This window comes from Onychomys torridus, chromosome 9 (assembly GCF_903995425.1).
Source record: "Onychomys torridus chromosome 9, mOncTor1.1, whole genome shotgun sequence".
Taxonomy (NCBI): domain Eukaryota; kingdom Metazoa; phylum Chordata; class Mammalia; order Rodentia; family Cricetidae; genus Onychomys; species Onychomys torridus.
In genome coordinates this window covers 108,772,852-108,792,137 of record NC_050451.1, presented here as the reverse complement: position 1 = coordinate 108,792,137, position 19,286 = coordinate 108,772,852, and the positions used below count along the sequence as shown (strand labels likewise).

The 19,286-nt window shown below is 43.7% G+C and overlaps 1 protein-coding gene across 1 annotated transcript in view; it reads right to left on the bottom strand.

The window, feature by feature from the left end:
- The window catches only part of Ipo5 (importin 5), a 39,419-nt gene extending 22,264 nt beyond the window's left edge, over window positions 1-17,155 (bottom strand). Inside the window, exons 1-8 of the mRNA XM_036199456.1 lie at window positions 16,972-17,155; window positions 11,275-11,355; window positions 9,461-9,653; window positions 8,348-8,450; window positions 6,488-6,584; window positions 6,003-6,107; window positions 1,026-1,148; window positions 823-943 (exon numbers count right to left, since the gene is read on the bottom strand). Of these exons, the coding sequence (XP_036055349.1) occupies window positions 823-943; window positions 1,026-1,148; window positions 6,003-6,107; window positions 6,488-6,584; window positions 8,348-8,450; window positions 9,461-9,653; window positions 11,275-11,355; window positions 16,972-17,061 (913 nt within the window). The 5' untranslated portion in view covers window positions 17,062-17,155. The remainder of the gene's footprint in view (window positions 1-822; window positions 944-1,025; window positions 1,149-6,002; window positions 6,108-6,487; window positions 6,585-8,347; window positions 8,451-9,460; window positions 9,654-11,274; window positions 11,356-16,971) is intronic.
- Window positions 17,156-19,286: the final 2,131 nt, after the last annotated feature.

The following is a 19,286-nucleotide window of genomic DNA, read 5'->3' as shown; positions in this document are numbered from 1 at the left end:
TCCAATGAACTATGTCCCAGGTCAGATTTGTTTCCATGTGAGCCATATGCTCTGGCTCCTTCCACCTACTCAATTCAATGCCTACATTCTCAGCATTATGTTCATCTAAACCATTCTGGCTGCTCAGGACAGTGTTCTTTCACAGGAATTTTAGGAACAGATAGAATTTTGACCGAAATAGTGCTGTGTTTAGATTGACTTGAGAGTGTCAGTCTTAAAATGGTATTTGACTGGTTCTCATCTACTTATACGTTATTTCTAACCATTTTTACTGTTCTCACAGTTAGTGACCTTAGGTCACTTCTACTATCATGTCACAAATCCTCAGTGTGTTAGTGTCATGCTTTGTTGGAATTGTCAATAGAAATACTGATAGTGGGGATTCCTTACTCCTGCCTTTAAAGTTTTAAAAGTTCATTACGCAATGCAGAAGCTACACGATGTCTGGGGTGCATTCACTCCAGGTCAAATACCTTTTGCTTTATGAAGAAAGGGCTAGGTTGGCCCCCTAAGCCAAAGTATCTCCACATCAAAATTACAGTCATGTGAGGTCTCATGTGAGGCTGTGTGTGAGCTGTGGTCCTGATCACATGACCACAGCCATGCTACTCACTGATGTTCACTTTATGAACTATAGATGATGTAAGAATGTCAATTTTAATCCTAATACCATGTTTCAGAGATCTTCGAGGTCCTAAAGGCAGATCCACAGCACTGGGCTCATGCAAACACGTGCAGACACACTCCTCAGACCCATCTGAAAAACCACACAGACCCTGGCACGCTTGCCACATCACAAGTATTGGAAGAGTTCTGACTTACTAGTCTGTGCAACAATATTGGTATGCTTTCTTAACATCGCAGCTGCAGTCTCAGACAGGGTCACAATCACTTCGAGGGCAAGCTGGCGCTGCATATTATTGAGGTTAGTGTCTCCACACAACTACAAAGACAATTTGTGTACATTCAGTAATTCAGACGATCACTCGGGCCTAACAGAACATTTACTGAGGGATTTAACTTGCCTTTAGACTTAGCTGTAGAGTTGCTTCTAAGTGAGGGCGCAAATACTTTGGAACAGTATCCGCAATCTCAACAAGAGATTTTAGGACCGAATCATCATTCTGGTAGCATGAGTCATTGACAGCCTGCAAATGATAAAACAGAAAACAAACGGTGTATGCTCAAGACTCACCTTGTATCTTGGGCCTCATTAGCCAAAACATTCCTAAGAAGCACTAAATATTTGACTAATGCAATTAGGCAAATACAAATGTCCTACCCGGAGTCTAAAGGGTATCTTCCTTTTGAGGAATGTTAGACACACACAAAACAGACTTAAGCCCAAGTCATGGGAAAAGCAAACCAAAGCCACAATGAAACAACATCTTGACTGTGGAAAGATGGCTTAACAACAACAAAACACTGGCTAGTACCTGTGAAGAAGAATAAATTAGACACATTGAAAACCTGTATGGAGTTTTCTCAAAACACAAAACCAAAAACTAGCACTACCATTATAGTCTAGCCACTCTATCACTGGGTGTACACACACACACACACACACACACACACACACACACACACACACTAAAAATCAGTATGTGATTAAGGCATGGCCTATAATCCCAGGACACAGGAGATAGAGGCAGGAGTTCAAGGCCAGTGTCAGTGACAAGAGACCCTATCTTCAAAACACAACGAACGACCCCTTAGGATGTTCTCTGCAATATACCAATACCCTCCCTCCCCTCCCCCAGCAGAGTCAGCATGTGGAAGGGATAGCTGCACTGTACATTTACTGCGGCCTACTCAACCACAGCCAAAACCAGAGACTGTCATTTCAGCAACATGAATGGAACTGAATACAGTAATAGTGAGGGCTGGAGATGTGGCTTGGTGATTAAAGGCACACGCTGTTCAATCATGAGGACTAGAGCTTGAATCCTGGCATCTATACCAGCAGCCATAAACACTGTGACTCCACCACAAAGGAATCTGACATCCCCTCCTGTCTTCTCTGTGCATATAAAGAAAGTGAAATAAATCTTGAACCAGGTTACAGTCACAACAGTCAAGAAGCAGGAGCAGGAGGATCGCTGTGAGTTCCAACACAGCCTGGTCTCTGTAGAGTGGTGGCTTTCAACCTGGGGTAGCAGACCTCTGGCGAATTTCCATCTCCAAAATATTTACATTAAGATTCATAACAGGGGTTGAGGATTTAGCTCAGCGCAAGGCCCCGGGTTCGATCCTCAGCTCCCTCCCCCCATAAAAGAAAAGATTCATAACAGTAGCAAAATTGTGATGAAATAGCAATGGAAATAATTTTATGGCTGGAGGTCACTACAACATGAGGAACTGTATTAAAATGCCGCTGCATTAGGAAGGTTGAGAACTACTGATGTGGAGGGTTATAGGCCAGCCAGGGCTATGTAATGGACCACATGATGGAAGGAGAGAAGCAATTCTCTTAAGCTATCCTTTTATTTACACAGCACACACATGCACGCAGAGGGACCCTCGTCTAAAAACAATAAATAGAATCAACAAAATAAAAACAGCGCCTTCTCACTTCTCTGAGAAGTACAGGATGGAAGAGTGGTTGTCGGACTGACTGCTGTGGAGGAGATGGATGGGGACATGGCTAATGGGCAGTGTCTATCATTGGCCAGAAGGCTTAACCTCCAGTGCTCTACAGTATAGTAGGGAAACTGGTTGACAACAACCAACTGATGGCATCTGCTATTTCAAAAGAGCTGGCAAGAAGGATTTTCAACGTTCCTAATACAAAGAAGTAATAATGACCAACAGGTTTGCCAATTACTTGTGTTCACGTACTGAAATGTCCACAGTGCAACCATGAGTATCTACGTCAAGCTAAGTGAAAAGTAAAACCAGTGACAACACAAACTACAATAAAACTGAAGGTTGCCATCTAATTCTTTTTTAAAACCAGACAGAACCCTCCAGGCTGTCCTTTCCTTACCCCATGTTGTGAAAGTATTGTGTTCCCCAAAATATTGTGCACCCTAATAAATTTATCTGGGGTCAGAGAACAGACAGCCACTAGATACAGAGCCAGAAATGGTGGCTAGAAAATAGGTCAGAGCAAGCCATAGCAGAAGTTGGGCGGTGGTGGTACACGCCTTTAATCCCAGCACTTGGGAGGCAGAGCTAGCCGGATCTCTGAGTTCAAGGCCACTTTAGAAACATGGTGACCCACGCCTTTAATCCCAGAAATCCAGCCTTTAATCCCAGGGAGTGATAGCAGAAAGCAGAAAGGTATATAAGGCGTGAGGACCAGGAACTAAGTTAGTGAAGCATTTGGTTGGTTTAGCATTCAGGCTTTGGAGCAGCACAGTTCAGCTGAGATTCATGTGGAGGACTCAGAAGCTTCCAGCCAGAGGAAACAGGATCACCTGAGGAACTAGCAAGGTGAGATAGCTGTGGCTTGTTCTGCTTCTCTGATCTTCCAGCATTCACCTCAATAACTGCCCTCAGGATTATTCTTATTAATAAGACTCCTGTTAAGATTCCTGTTACACCATGTCTTAGTCTTTTTCATACACACAATGAAAGCTAGTTTCTATGATACACTTGAAGTACCCAGGCCAGAGATATATCTCCGTGGGGAAAGATGTCTGCTGCCAGGTCTGACAATTGGAAGGAGAGAAGCAACAGAGGGAAAACTGTGTATGCAGTGAACATGCACAAACTTTTTTTGAGTCAAGGTCAAATAATTTTTTTTTTTTTTTTGGTTTTTCGAGATAAGGTTTCTCTGTAGCTTTGGAGGCTGTCCTGGACTAGCTCTGTAGACCAGGCTGGCCTCAAACTCACAGAGATCCACCTGCCTCTGCCTCCCGAGTGCTGGGATTAAAGGCGTGTGTCACCCTCACTCAGCAGGTCTCACTATTTTAACTCTAGTTGGTCTGAGCTCAGAGGTCCTATGGCCTCTGCCTCCCAGTGCTGAGATGAACGAGTGGGTTACCTCACACCTCACCAGCCCAGTCTTCTCACCACTGTTTCTCAAAGAACACAACTACTACTACTACTTCTTCTTCTTCTTCTTCTTCTTCTTCTTCTTCTTCTTCTTCTTCTTCTTCTTCTTTTTTTTTTCTTTTTTTTTGGTTTTTCGAGACAGGATTTCTCTATGTAGCTTTGCGCCTTTCCTCGCTTGGTAGACCAGGCTGGCCTCAAACTCATAGAGATCCACCTGCCTCTGCCTCCCGAGTGCTGGGATTAAAGGCGTGCGCCACCACTGCCTGGCAGAACACAACTTCTTATACACACACAGCACACAGAAGATTTCAAGTCCATCAGAACACACAAGGTCCTATGCAAATTCAGCAACGTTTCAATGTAAAGGACTTTGGTGTCTGCATGGAGTATGACATACATCTATGGAAGTCAGAACCTGAAGCTTGCCTTTAAGCTAGAATGGCTGTTCAGTGAGCCCCCTGGTTCCACTTTGTCTCTGCATTGTGGTGCTGGGATCTGAACTGAGCCCCCTGCCCAGGCCCTGTATCAGGTAATCTTACCAACAGTAACAGCAAAGTGGTGCTTGATTCACCAATGCTGTTTTCAGTTTGTCTAGTCTTAGCTATGTGCGCCGGCCACAGACCGCTGTGTCTGGTAAGTCTTCTAGGGCAGCTGTGCCTAAGCACTTGCTTGTAGGAAAGCATGCATTTCTTCTTCAGACTTAGTATAGGCACATATACTAGCATTTAACAAATGTACTTGCACAACTGAGATGTGCCACAAGCAATTTCATTTAGGGTAACACCTAAACAGGTGTTTGGTGTTGCACAAGACTGATAATCACTACAGTACCCAAACCAATCTGATTTGTGACTAAGGCAGGAGGCAGCCTTAGAATATTAACTAGTCATTGGACCTAATAATGCAAACTAATCATAAATTTAACAGTTTGTGATTTGTAGCCAAGTGAACAACACTCTGTAGTCGTGTTAATTCTCTCACTTCTTAGGACGGTACTCTTGGAAAAGGTTGCTCTTTCTGCCTTAGTTTCTCCTTATACAAGGGAACCTGAACCTCATAGGCCATTTGGTATTTTAATACGAAGTGCTTATGTTACTTCTACAACAGGAAAATCTCTTAACTATTAAAGACTAAAAAAACCTTTTAGGTTTGGAGATGTAGCTCAACTGGTGTTTGCCTAGTATGAAGGGAGCCCTGTATTCCATTCTCAACACCTCATAAAACTGATGTAAAATCCGGGACTTAAATATGAGTCAGGAGAATGATCAGAACTTCAAAGTCATCCTTGACTACATAGCAAGTTAGAGGCAAATGCAGGCTACCTTGGATCTTCCCTCAAAAAACAAAACCAGCTGGGTGGCGGTGGTGCACGCCTGTAATCCCAGCACTCAGGAGGCAGAGGCAGGAGGATCTCTGTGAGTTCAATGCCAGCCTGGTCTACAGAGTGAGTTCCAGGAAAGGTTCCAAAGCTACACAGAGAAACCCTGTCTAGAAAAAAATAAAACAACCATAAAAAAACCCTAAAGAACAATCAGTAAAAAATTTCCCTAGTCTTAACAGCACTCAGAAAGATTTTGAGTTTGAGGCAAAGCTAGGCTATTAGGCCCTGTATCAAAAAAAAAAAAAAAAAAAAAAAAAAAAAAAAAAAAATCAATCAATCAATCAATCAATCAAACAAGGGGCCGGAGAAATGACTCAGCAGGTAAAGGGGACTGTAGCCAAGACTGACGATCTAAGTTCAATATCCGGGACTCACAGAATGGAAAGATAACATGAATTTTCCCATTTGTCTTCTGATGCCCACACATCAGAAGCCCTTTCAAGGGCAGTGAATATAGGCTCAATGGGCACATATCTGCACGCTCACTTACTGTGTTGCTAATACCAGCACTTAAAGGCAATAAACACTGACTAAATGAAACAACTAACTGTACAACTGATGAAAATTTCATCTCTTGGAAACCAACATGACATAGGACTGTCTATTCAAAGGTGTTTCTTACCTGTAAGAATCCAGGTAGCAAGTCTGCAAAGTGTTTGAAGAGAGCAACATTATGCTCGTTGGCAAGTATAAAGGCGGCTGTAGCTCTGGCAGACAACGTCCGGATCTAAGAGAGGTGGTAGGAGGTCACATGTGAGAACGTTTTGGCAGACTTAAGCTGATCCCTCAGTGACTCCAGCATTTATATTTTAAGGTATAAAAGCAAAAATGGGGGGGAGGTGTTGTCAAGATGGTTAAGCACAAGCCTGATCCCCAGCACCCACATAAAAGTTGAAGGAGAAAATCACTCCTGAAAGTTGCCCCCTTCTTGTTGGTGTGAGTATGCCAACACTCACATGCCTATAGGAATAAAACTGAAAAGAGAGAGAGAGGGAGAGGGAGAGAGAGAAAGAAAGAAAAAGTAAAAATAGCCTTTTACTTCATTAACTCAGTTCACAGGTTAGACCTGAAGTAGGTGGTAACATTAGTGGAAGTGAAATTCCTTACTGAAGGATGTTCTTGATCTTGCATACACTGAACTAACATCCGTTTGATGACGTCCAAATAGTGCTGTTGCTGGTTCCCAAAAATTCCAGGAAAGTTCCTAAAAAATGATTCAAAAAAGTCTTTAAAAACTATACCATATCTTTGAAAAGTGTGGACTAAGCCTGATTAAACCATATTCATCAGTCCTTAAGAGTATACCCAGCTAATGCCTAAGACACCAACCTAAGACAGAGCACCTTTGTGGCCTAGGCAGGTGTCTCCATGACGGATAAGGTGACCTGCTGACGTCCCACGAAAGCTAAGTCAGAAGCTCATTTTTTAGTAAAAGCGGGGGGACCTATAGGGCAATATAGGGGACTCACAGAATGGAAAGATAAAATGAATTTTCCCATTTGTCTTCTGATGCCCACACATTTTGGGTAACTGTTGCCTTGCTTGCTGACCTTGACCTTGATATCCTCCCTATCCTAATTCACGGAAGTTCCTTGTCTGTGTATCCTGCATGTTGGGCGTTAATGGCTTAGATGCAAGATTCACTTCTGCCCTCCGAGGTTCTCTTACTGTGCTGTAAGCCTATATTTAAGACCTCCTCTGCTGTGGAGATTGCTCTGTACAAATAAAATGCTGTTTGGCCAGTGGCCAGGCAGGAAGTATAGGCGGGACAAGAGAGAAGAGGATTCTGGGAAGTAGAAGGCTAGAGAGACACCACCAGCCGCTGCCGCCAGGAGAAGCAACATGTAAAGACACCGGTAAGCCACAAGCCATGTGGCAAAGTATAAACTAATAGAAATGGGTTAATTTAAGACAGAAAAAGTAGATAACAAGAAGCCTGCCACAGCCATACAGTTTGTAAACAATGTAATTTTCTGTGTGCTTTCTTGGTTGGGTCTGAGCGACTGTGGGACTGGCGGGTAAGAGAGATTTGTCCTGACTGGGCCAGGCAGGAAAACTCTAACTACACTCCTCCCTCCTTCAATAAATGGCATTTGGCATTCAAAAAAAAAAAAAGGAAGAAAGAAATTGAAGACAGCAATGTTCTAAAATAGGAAGTGGTGATGGTGCCATGGGCCTATGAGAATGCTGGACTAAAGTGTATCAAATTGTGCAAACAGGAAAATTGTGTACTATGTGAATTATCTGTCAATAAAGATTTTATTATAAAAAAAAGTGTACACCTAGCAGACGCTCAAGGTGGCTTTCTCTCGGCACCGAGTAAAGGTAAACAACATGGCAATTGAGGCTGCACAGAGATCACTCAACAGCCACTCCAGGTCCGTGTTTTATCCTTTCATCCTGCCTCAGCCAGAAGATGCTCTAAAGTATAGGATGGGACAAGCAAAGCCAGACCTGAAGTCAGTCCCCAGACTCTCTGACCATCTCTTTCTAGTCTTGGTGATGCAGGGCATTCAAGCTGTTCTACATTGCATTGAAAAACAACTAAATGAAATATTTTTACTGAATCTGGATAAGGTCAATTTGACAACTACAGCAGTGATATGGTGTCTAAAAACTGCTATTTACTACTTACAACTTGCAAGGTTATAAACAGTATATTTTAAACATAGCAAACATGTAACAGGAAATAGTCAGAATGCTGAGCTCCAATCACTGCTCCTAAACACACAGAAGCTCATCAAAATATTCTAAAACAGGACCACAAAAGACCCAGAAAACACTTCCCATAGCATCCCCATCTTTAAAATATCACCAAAGTGGTTTTCCTGAAGTTACAGTTGGTCCTGTACAAATATAAAACTTAAATGGTTTTAACTCTCAAAGCTGTGGGCTAAAACAATCAGCTAAAATGTTTTAGGTGTTAATGACATCACAGTCTTCAGAATATTAGAACAGGTTATATACCAAAATATGTGAAGGGCGGCTTCCCGGAGTCCCATGTTTTGTGAGCTGACCGAGTCAAAGAGGAACTTCAAACCTTCAGGCCACTGGTTGTTGCCGTCCTCATCTACAATACAAAGTCCAGGCATGAAGTGTGCAACTCAAACTTCAAAATATGATGTGTGGATCAAACACATACTAGTGCAAATGCCTCCTGCGCCGGAAGACTCCATCAACAGTCTTCTATGCAGAGACAGCACTCGGGTTTAAGACACAAAACTGCACCCACAGGCTAATGTGGCAGATAGCACTGCTTACGCTGAGGCTGTATAGGCAGTTCATTTGCATAGGCAGTTGGTCATAAATGCACGCACACAAGCAAGCATGTTGTTAGGCGGAGCCAAACTTGAAATCAACGTGATTATCATTTTTAAACTGAAGAAAACACCAGGAACCCCAGGACCCATGGAGGGAGTTGACACACATTAGTTTTCTCAGGCAGAGCCTCACTGTCTAGTTCCAACTCAGGAAAGAAAAAAAATCCTTAAAATATTGGCACAGTAACACATGCCTGTAATCCCAGCACCTGGGATATGGAGGCAGTTAGCAAGTTCAAAGCAAAAATCATAAAAACAAAAAGTCTACATTGGCATTTTGAATAGCAGTTGTTAAAAGTATTAGAATTAGATTTCATAAACATCTGTAATTTTTGGCTTTAAATGTAACTCTATAATCATAATCATTTTGGAACAATGAACAGTTCTTTGGTGTCTGTAAACATTCTAAACTATTCCAGTTTGGGGGAAAATAAAAAGGACCTGTAAGGCTGGGCATGGGGATTCTCACCTGCTCCCCCAGCACTCAGGAAGCTGAGGCAGGACTCATGTGAGTTTGAGGTCTGCTGGCCTCTACAGAGCCTGACTCAAAAGGTGAAAAAGAGAGAAGAGAAAAAAGGGCCAGGCGTATTAGTATACATTTGTAACCCAGCAGGCAGAAGGGACAGGGCATTGTGCCTTCCAGGTCAATCTGAACTGCAGGGAGGTCTAGGACAAATTAAGATTAATCAAGACTGTCTCAAAAACCACGCAAACTAACAAACACAAGCACCAAGCACACCTTCCCCCACTGTACACACACCTATTAGATTCCTGGCCAATTCTGCAGCAATGTCACAAATTTTCTTCCTCATGCTAGATTGTGTTTCCATCTGAATAATCATTAGCAGTTCACTCTTGATGGCAGTCTGGACATCGGATGGAAGAGTTGGATAGACTTCATCGAATGCAGAGGACAAAAGACGTCTCAGGAGAACGGCGGCCATTTGTCTAGCCTATAAATAGATAACACTGTTATTAACCTCATGACTTACCAAAGGAAACATTTCCTTCCAACCCTCTGCCATTGACAGGTTTCACTGCCTTACTTTTACATTCATTTTAAAGCACCCTTTAGTTTTTAGAAACATGTAACCCTTGAATAGTCACAACAGTCTATCTAGAAAGCACAAGCAAGAAACCAACACTTGAGAATTCAATGGGACATATTGCCTTGATACTCTGAGCAAAACCTATACTACCCAGTGTTGATCAGTCTCAATGGATATTCTTAGATTCCCATTTCAAATCTGTGGAGTACTTTTTATTTATGATGGCTTCTATGTAACAGTCTTTGAGTTTAAGAGAAGCTGAGGCAATGCCACAATCAAGATGTGGAGGCCAGTCCACAGCCACTGTCTAATTCACAATGTTGGATAGCCAGCTGGTTAACCGTCTAGCTAACAGCTAGTTGTTGCTATGACAATCACCCTGTGAGCTTCTTCACCCCATTCTGAATGACACCAAGTATAGAAGCGCTGGGAGACTAGAGCCAGGAGAAACTGGCTTGCTGACCAGCCAGCCTAGCCAAATCAGTAAGTTCCAGGTTCAGTGACAGACCCTGTCTCAGAAAACAAACTGGAATGCTTATGGAAGAGACCTGACATCAACCTCTGGCCTCCAAGTGCGCATAGGAGCACACGCATATTTTAAAGACAAGGATCTGGGGTGTCTCTTTCGTTCATGCTTAAATCTACATTAAAATGGTCTCCCCCCTCCGCTCCCCCCCACAGGGTTTCTTTTAGTAGCTTTGGCCTTTCCTGGAACTCACTCTGTGGCCCAGGCTGGTGAAAATGGTCCTTCTTAAATAAATAAATAAGATAGACAGCTGGGTGTGGCGGCATACGCCTTTAATCCCAACACTGAAGGCTCCCCACCCCATCCCCAAGGAAGAAGGAGCTGAGTTCAAGGCCAGCTCAGTCTACAGAGACCCTAAAAACTGTTCTCATGCTTCTCTTCAGCACATACACTTCTAGAGATGGTCATATGCATATATTTTATAAATATATTTTCAAAATATGTGATTACCATTAAAATTCGTGGGAGGGGTTGTAGACAGCTCAGCAGTTAAAGGCACTTGCTGTTCTTGAAGAGAGCCTGGTTCCATCCCCAGCACCCACATGCTGGTTCATAACAATCCATAGGCACATATGTGGTGCACACACATATACAACATTCATGTATACTAAGTAAATCTAAAATTTTTCCCCCAAATGCTTTGTGAATAGAACTTTCTTTCTTTAGAATGAGACAGTTTAATAAAAGAAACCAACTTTTATAGCTACAGAAATGATTTGCTGTGTGTGATGCCAAGACCTAGGTAGAGGTGGTAGGACTGTGAATTTCCAGGTCAGCCTAGGGTACACTGATCCCCATCTCAAAACTAAATAAACCAATTTTTAAAAAAGTAATTATACATAAAGCCACTAACTTTTATCTACCTTAAAAATTTCTAAGTTGTAAAAAGAAAATTGTAATACTTAGTAACTAACCATTAAAATTCTGATCAGCACTCTGAGCATCACCTAACGCTGCAGTTTATTTCATGAGAATTATTTTCAAATATGAAGGTATTACCTCCTCAGCAGCTGTTGTATTTCTGATGGCTTGTAAGAGGAATGTGATCTTGGACTGGCCTGGGATATTCTCATAGGTTTCCTGCACGAGAGATAACGAAAGGTTGGAATGCAATGTTAGACAATCCTGTGAGCAGACCAGTGAGGAAATCAAGAATGGGATGCAGGCGGTCAGGACTGATGGTGACAGTTTCTTTTGTGATATGAAGTATATTCTAGACAGGTGAACAAAGAGCTCTCTACTCATCTCTTCATTTTTGTATATTTTTAAAACTTATGTCCTCTGGGTCAACAAAAAATCACGCTCCACAGTCATAAAAAAAAATTGACAAATGTGGATCTAGAAAGATGGCTCAGTAGTTAAGAACACATGCTGCTCTTGCAGAGGACCTGGTTTGGTGATCAGCATGGACATTGTGGGTCTCAAAGCTTAATCCAGCTCCAAGAGATCTGACACCCTCTTCTATTCTACATGGGCACCAGGCATCCATATAGATACATTAAAAAAAAAAAAAAAAAAACCAACTATAATATAATACCACAAAATAAACGCTCACTTTGATATCACCTGATATTCTAGGGAACTACTTTATCTTGTCAACACTTTTATTGATTATGGAGAGTTGGTTCAAATCACAATTACATACAACATCAAAATAGATAAAGTAACAGAAAAAAAAAAAGGCAAAGTATCCAAATTCTTTATACTGTATTTTCAGGGAAGGATTATTCTAATACATTATATAATTTAAAAAAATCAAATGATTGTAGTCCAGAGAAATTTGCCCCTCCCAAAACCAACAAACCAACCAACCAGTGGTGTATCTGGATCTGTTCAAAAAGGTTTTGTGAGCCAGAGAGGGCTTTCCTTTTCCCTCTCACTAGTACCAGAACAAACTTGTTAGCCATGAAAGGTAGATGACAGCAGTCAGAAGCTAACAGCATGAATCGGCTATTCACTGCCAGGCAGCCCGGAAAACCTACACACAAGTAACAGAGACTGAGCAGGCCAGAGTTAGGGGTACATATGCACATGCACATACGCATGCAGCAGTAATCAGGTTTTTCTTTTCTTTTTTTTCAGCCCCAAATTTGAAGGAGAGCAGGGAACGGTACATGGGAGGGTTTGGGAGGAACAAAGGGAAGGGAGAAACATAATTACATTAAAATTTCAAAATAAAAACAAATCGTTAGACTAGACCCCAAACAAGCTTCAACTTATTGACAAGAATTCATGTGCAGAATTTTACTGGAACACTGAATCATTTAAGTGCATGGAATGTACTTTACCTGGAGAAGCCTTTAGTAACCCATCTCCTTCCACCTGCCTAGAGTGGATATGAATTTCTTAGCAGCCTTCCAAGTCTGAAGAGCTTGCTGCCATCCCTGTGTTTTCAAGACTGACAAGGGAGGACAAGTAAGGGACCCATGTCCCACGTGTTCCTTATGCCCTTCCTAGTGTCTCTGGATACCGACAGACACGGTGGTCAAGTTTCATCCCTTGAATGACTTAAAGATGATGAGAACAAGGGCAGAAACCTCATCTTCCACAGCAACCATCCTTCCATCTCTCTGGGTTTCATTCCTGAGGGCTAGCCTACTCAGACTTTTGTTTATACAGGGCCACACTATTTCCAAACTCCTTAAACATCTTAGGCGGAGGACAAAGACCCCTGGGCCCACTGTAATAAACACAGGATCTAACAATGCTGACAACCGTGCCGAAAGGTATGCACAGCTGAGAAGCTGGGCTGAATTTATTTATACAAAAATAAGATTAATTTATGTAAAAGATATTCACAAGGCTGATTACAAAAATGGATATGTATCTTGAAATTTTTCACTTAATTTTTAACCAAAGTAACTAAAAATCCAGCAAAGCTGTCACTAAAAAAAAAGTCTCAGGGCTGGTTGTAGTGGCTCATGCCTGTAATTACAGCACTTGGAGATCAAATCGAGGGTAACACTGCCTGGAGTTCGAGGCCAGCCTGGGTCATAGGGTGAGACACTCTTGTCTAAAAAACAAAAATACAAGTAATAAGCAAACAACAAATTACCCTACCCCAAATAAAAAGCCCCAAACATAGGGAAGTCCTACAGACCAGGAATAATGTAATAAATATCTCTTCATTCCTTGTACCCAGCACTCAGACCCACTGGAGAGGCTACCAGCCATTAACAAGTAAATCTCGTTGCTCTGACAAGTTACTGAAAACAATTTCTCCCCTGGGCAATCATCCTATAAAAACCCAGCACAATTCCTAAGGATTGCCATCTTTACCCAGTGGGACTACTGGTGTTACTATGCCAGTTCTTACACAATGTTACAGCAAATATTCAACATGGTTCCAGGATGAATGGTTTGCGATGGGAAAATTCAGTATGGATGTCATTGAACTCATAAAGAGGTCTGTCCATTTGTATGTTGCATTCACTTCAGAAGAGCAGCAAAGTAGACTTAGCAGAAGGAACAAGCTGGAGTCCAGCCTATCTTCTTAGCCTGGACAAAGTTACACAAAGGCAGACATTGAATTTGTTCATTTTTCTACACCAAACACCTGGGACACTGAAATACAAGGACTATTGCTAGCATTACTCTGGCATGTCCAGTGTCCATTACTAGCTTGGGACAAACACAATTTTGACCCTAACTGATCCCACTATACATAATCACAACATGTCAAGATCTCTGGCTCCCCTTTCCCTGCCCACAAAGGAGAAATGTTAAGTACTCATCTCACTCATTCCATAAATATTTATGACAGCTCCTTGCACGAGAAAATGCAAAAGAGGGAACAAGGAACTTCTACTTTGTAAAACACCTCTTAGCTCCTTAATCAAGTATATTTTCCAATGTTGCCCTTCCTCAACACAAATATTAATGAGGAGAAATATTAGGAATTAAATTCATATACAATTAATATACTACATCAAATAAAAATGCCCAGTTATGAATACCATGAATGCCTTTGAATTTCTTGTCAATTATTTATTTAATTGCTTATTCATATTAATTATAATATTCTGAGACACATGTACATTCAAAATTCTCTTTCTCTCTTTTAGCTTTGAAACAGGTCTCTATGTAGCCCTGGTTGGCAGGACTGGAACTCAATAGATCAGGCTGGCCTTGAAATCAAAGAGATCCTCCTGCCTCTGCCTTCCCCAGTACTGGAATTAAAGACATGTGCTACCACGCCCAGCTCAAAAATCATTTCCTTAAATACGAGAAACATTTTCTGTAAAGTTGGAAAAGTCCTTGCAGATTTGAGGAAAAAAGGTTTATGAAAGGGCTGTACAAGTGGAGAAACATCCTAGAAGATTTAAAGTTTTTCAACCACTTCAACAAAGCACAATATGACTTTCACTGTATTTGACTTCATGAGTGACCTCAGTCAAGAATTTGGTATTTATATGTCAACTAAGCATTTTATTTTGGTTGAGTAAATTACAAATATACTCACAGAATCCATGCCAACTTTTCAGCTCCAGTAAAACATTCCCATATTTGTTTTATCAGACTTAGGATTTAATTTTGTTTAGGTTACTTATAAAAAGGCTCATTTCCCCAGGCAAAAGAGGGTGTTGAGAACTTTTGAGCGGCCATTTTCCCTAAATATTTGCTTTCTAGGAAACTTACAACTTAGTAGACTGTATGGTATCAAGGAGCCCCTCCCCGAATTTACTCTTTTGTTAAACTAAGAAAAATACTGTATCACAATACTTACTTTCTATAAGTATGTTCTCAAGATGTATTAAGCAAAAATGTAGTATCTGAATGTTTTTGCTAGGAATAGACAGAGTCCTAACAGTACTTATTATTTCCGATTGTTCTTTATGAGAAAATGTGCTGAATGCTACTAACTATCCCTAAAGTGATGTAAGAGATAAAAGATTTACAACAGGCACCAAATTGGAATTCAAGCTGAACCAGACACTGGTATTTAGTTCAATAGAAGAGAGATTCCCCACCAGGCTTGACAATAGAGACTTAAGCAACTAGAGGGAAGGGGGAGAATTAAACTAGCTTACTAATTACAATGCAGTTCTGCTCTGCAACACATGGAAATTTCTATTATAGGGTGGGATTAAGAACTTGCTTTGGTTTAAAAAAATTTCCTCGAGTTTGCAGAAAGTATCAAATGTTTAGCATCATCATATCCCAAGTGCAAATCGCTGCAATTACTACATGCATACTACTTCTAAATACATATACTACCTTAAAAGTAAACCCTTCAAAGCACGGACGAGAATACATGTATTTGTATGAGCAGTGCTCTCTGAAAATACTAGAAGCATCAGCTACCCATTCATAAGAAGAGGAGGATGTAAATAATGCACTTTATCTATATAATGTATGATCTTCTAGGTGACAATGTGAAATGAACTGAGTGGAAAATCCAAATTGCAGAATGTGTACTGTAAACCCATTCAAAAGAACAGTGATGTACACATCAGTGATGCTTGTTATGATACATTTCCAAGGAAGATTCATTTAATACTAACGTGGAGAATGAGTTAAAAACTGTATTGTTTTAATTTCACCCCATACATTGTATATTTCATGAATAAGGAGGGCATGGAAACTCATGTTCACAATCCCAACACTTAGGAGGCATAAGCAGGGGTATGCCACAAGTTTGAGGGCCTGTGTAAACTACAGACCTTGTCATCTCCCCTCCCCCCAGAATTAATTTTTTTCAAATAAAGACACAGTTTAAAGCTCCGTTTCATACAGAAGTTTCCAACACATTTACTTACTAAAACTAAGTGTGACCGGAAAATCCTTTCTACTCAAAGCAGAATCAACTGTGTTTTAAAAGACAGTTCTCAACTTCAGACCGATAAATACAAAAGACGTGCCAACTTCACTAGCTATGTGTAAAGTTCATCTTCGGTCTGTAAAGGTATCCAAACACTCTTCAGCGAGTCTCCCAAAAACTTCTGACACATGGTCGCAAAGAACACGTATCAACTTTCCTAGAAGTTACCACACAAAAATCCCGGTTTCAACATTAACAATGTATCACCCGTCTTCTATCCAACCAACAGTCTTACTGTTAGCTTGCAAAACGGCTTACAATTGCATCTGAAATGAAACTCTCTGGAACTAAGACAGAACGGCTCGGGTTATATGAAAAGAAACGGTACCGGTCCAGTCAGACCACCACAGTCCCCCGTACATCCCATTTATACGCCCTAATCTCTAGCGATCAAACGAAACTGGAAGAGGAGCGGAGTGAGGTGGTCAGCAAGAATCCCTTAAAGGCAACTTCTCCCGAGCTGGAAGGGACCGGCTTGTGCAGTTTGTTCTCGAAACCAGAAAGGGGCTCGGGGAAGCCGCCGCAAGGCAGCGACAGGCAGGACACATGTTTCCCGGGGCTGGGATGGGGAAGGGAGCCGCTCGGGAAGGCTGGTGGGCCAGGCGGGGCTCGCGGGAACGGGGTGCGGGGCTCGCGGGCGGGGCAGCGCGTCAGGCGGGGCGGCACGTGTGCGCGGGTCGGCGGGCAGGCAACCGGCGCCACCGCTGCACGGGCCCGGAAGGGCCGGGGCCGGGCGGGAGCCGCGCACGTGGGCTGCGGGGCCGCTGTCGGCCAGCCGGGCCCGACCTGCGCCGCTCGGCCGACCAGCTCCGAGGGCCGAGGGGGAGGACGGCCGCGCCGGGCGGCCGGGGCCGCGGGGCCGCCGATTCGCTTACCTCCGCCTGTTTCCGGACCACATTGTCGGGGCTGAGCAGGTTTCCCAGGAGCAGGTAGAACTGTTGCTGCTCCGCCGCGGCCGCCGCCATTGCGCTAGGCGTGAGAGAGAGAAGGAGGGAGCCGTGAGGCGCGCTGGCGGGCCGGCGGGAGGGTTGGGGGCGGGCCCAGCGCGGCGACCGGCACCAGCGGCGGCGCGGGGCTAAGGGGCCGGGCGGGAAGGGCGGGGCCGAGGGGGCCAGGGGGGGACGGGGCGGGGCCTCGCGCCCTCTCACCCCGCCGCGGCCGCCGGCGCCGGCGTCTCATTGGCTCATGCCTCGGGGGGCGTGTCCGAGGCCGCCCCCCTCGAGGGCCGCGCCGATTGGCCACGCACCCTGCGGTGTCGTCACTCCAGCGCGCGCCGGGAGGCGGGGCTGGCGGGTGTGTGTGGCGGCCGGCGGGCGGCTGCGCGACGAGCTTGGGGTTGGGTGAGCCGGGGGAGGCGGGTGGGGAGGAGCCGACCTGGCCAGGCCGCCTCGAGGGGCGTGAGGCCCGGCCTGGGAGGAGGGGCCAAGCTCCTGAGCGCGGGAGATTTCGGCGCCGCGGGCCGCCCCGAGTCCCTTCCCGGCGGCCCGACGCGTGGCCGCGCCCTCGGGGTTTGGAGCGCCGGGACCGCTATCCCGATCGCCCCGGCAGCGGCCCCCAGCCTCTGCAGACCCCTCCGTCTGTCTGGCCCTGCCGTCTACCCCCGGGCCGTGACTCAGTCCACCCCTTCCCGCCGCGGCCCGTGACTCACGTCCCTGGGCTGCCCCGAGAGGGGTTGCTCAGCCTGGGACTCTCCCGCCACACCCCTCCGCCCGCGATCGGAGCACACACGCTCCCACCCGGGCGCCGCGGCCAGTCCCGGTGTTTGGGGCGTCTTTGCTCGCTAAGGTTGGGAGGAGTCGTGAGACACTCCCTAACTAACTGATCTTAGTTGATGCGGGCCAGCACGGGGGGGGCCCAGAGACAGACGCTCTCGGTCTCTAGGTCTCACCTCATCTCTGTCACCCTCATCTCTTCTGTCCCCCCCTCTCTCTCCTCTCTCCACTCCAATGCTTAGACATTAGCGCCGGTCTACCTTTCCAGCTGGGACTGTCCAAGCCGGAGAGAGCAGGGCTCAAATCAAAGAACTTGGAGGAAGAAGCCTGCTAAGAATCATCACCACCATTCACATTCACAAATGCTCATATCAAAATAAAATAGAATCAACTCCCAAATTAATGTATGTAATAGCCTGACATTAAAGGAATGTGGCCCAAGAATGAAAGATTATCCCAAGTTGAAAACTAGTTCTACAAAATAGATGTGCTGGCTTCCTGTGGAGAAAGAACCCAATCAGAGTTGCTGACCTTTCTCTACAAATCAGATTCTCTTGTAAAAACCTTGGCTGGCTCTCACAGCCACATGTTTACCCCAGTGCTTTTGCCCAGACTGTTGAGAACTTATTGTGTCCAAAGTATTGCCAAGGCCCAGGATGACAGTGGGTGAAAAAGTTCATCTTGTGTCAAAAGGACACTACCTCCCCTGAGTAATAGGTGTCAACAGCATGTGGCAAGCAGGTAAGATCTACAGCTCAGCAACTCACAGGATTTGACTTGAAGGTTTTTATTTCTTGTTGGTGATTCTGCTTTTTGAAAGTCTTAAATATTTCTCTTAGGTGATTTTAAACATTGGTCTTACATCACCTGGAGTCAGGTCATGCAGATTCTGGCCAGATACCCTGGAATCCACTTGGAGGTGTGAGAGCCAGCCACAGTTTTCACAGTAGAATTTAGTTGGTTTGTGGAGAAATTTCCCTTTCTAGTTTTAGCTGCCACACTGACAGAGTTCTTTCTCTACCGGAGGCCACCACAACTGTCTGTAGGATTGGTGTCCCACCTGGAAGTCATTCTTTGGCCATATTACTTTTTTCAAGGTCAGACCACTTCATACATTAATTTGGAGTTGATTTATTTTGACATATACATTTATGTGTGTGAATAGTGAACGATTCTGAGTGTGCTTCTTCGTCCGAAGTTCTTAAATTTGAGGGAATTACATACTAACTGATTTTTAATTAACTAGGGTAACAATGAAATAAGACAAATTATCTAGAGGCTTGCTCAGGGTATACCTGATTTCTAGTTTTTGCTCAGTACCAGTTATATTTTATTTTTATATTTTATATATATTTGTATATATATATGTGTGTGTATGTATTTTAAATGGCAGTCTGTACAGTGCATAATCTATATGCAGGGATTGGGGATATAGGTCAGTTAGTAGAGTGCTTGCCTAGCATGTGTGAGGCCCTGGA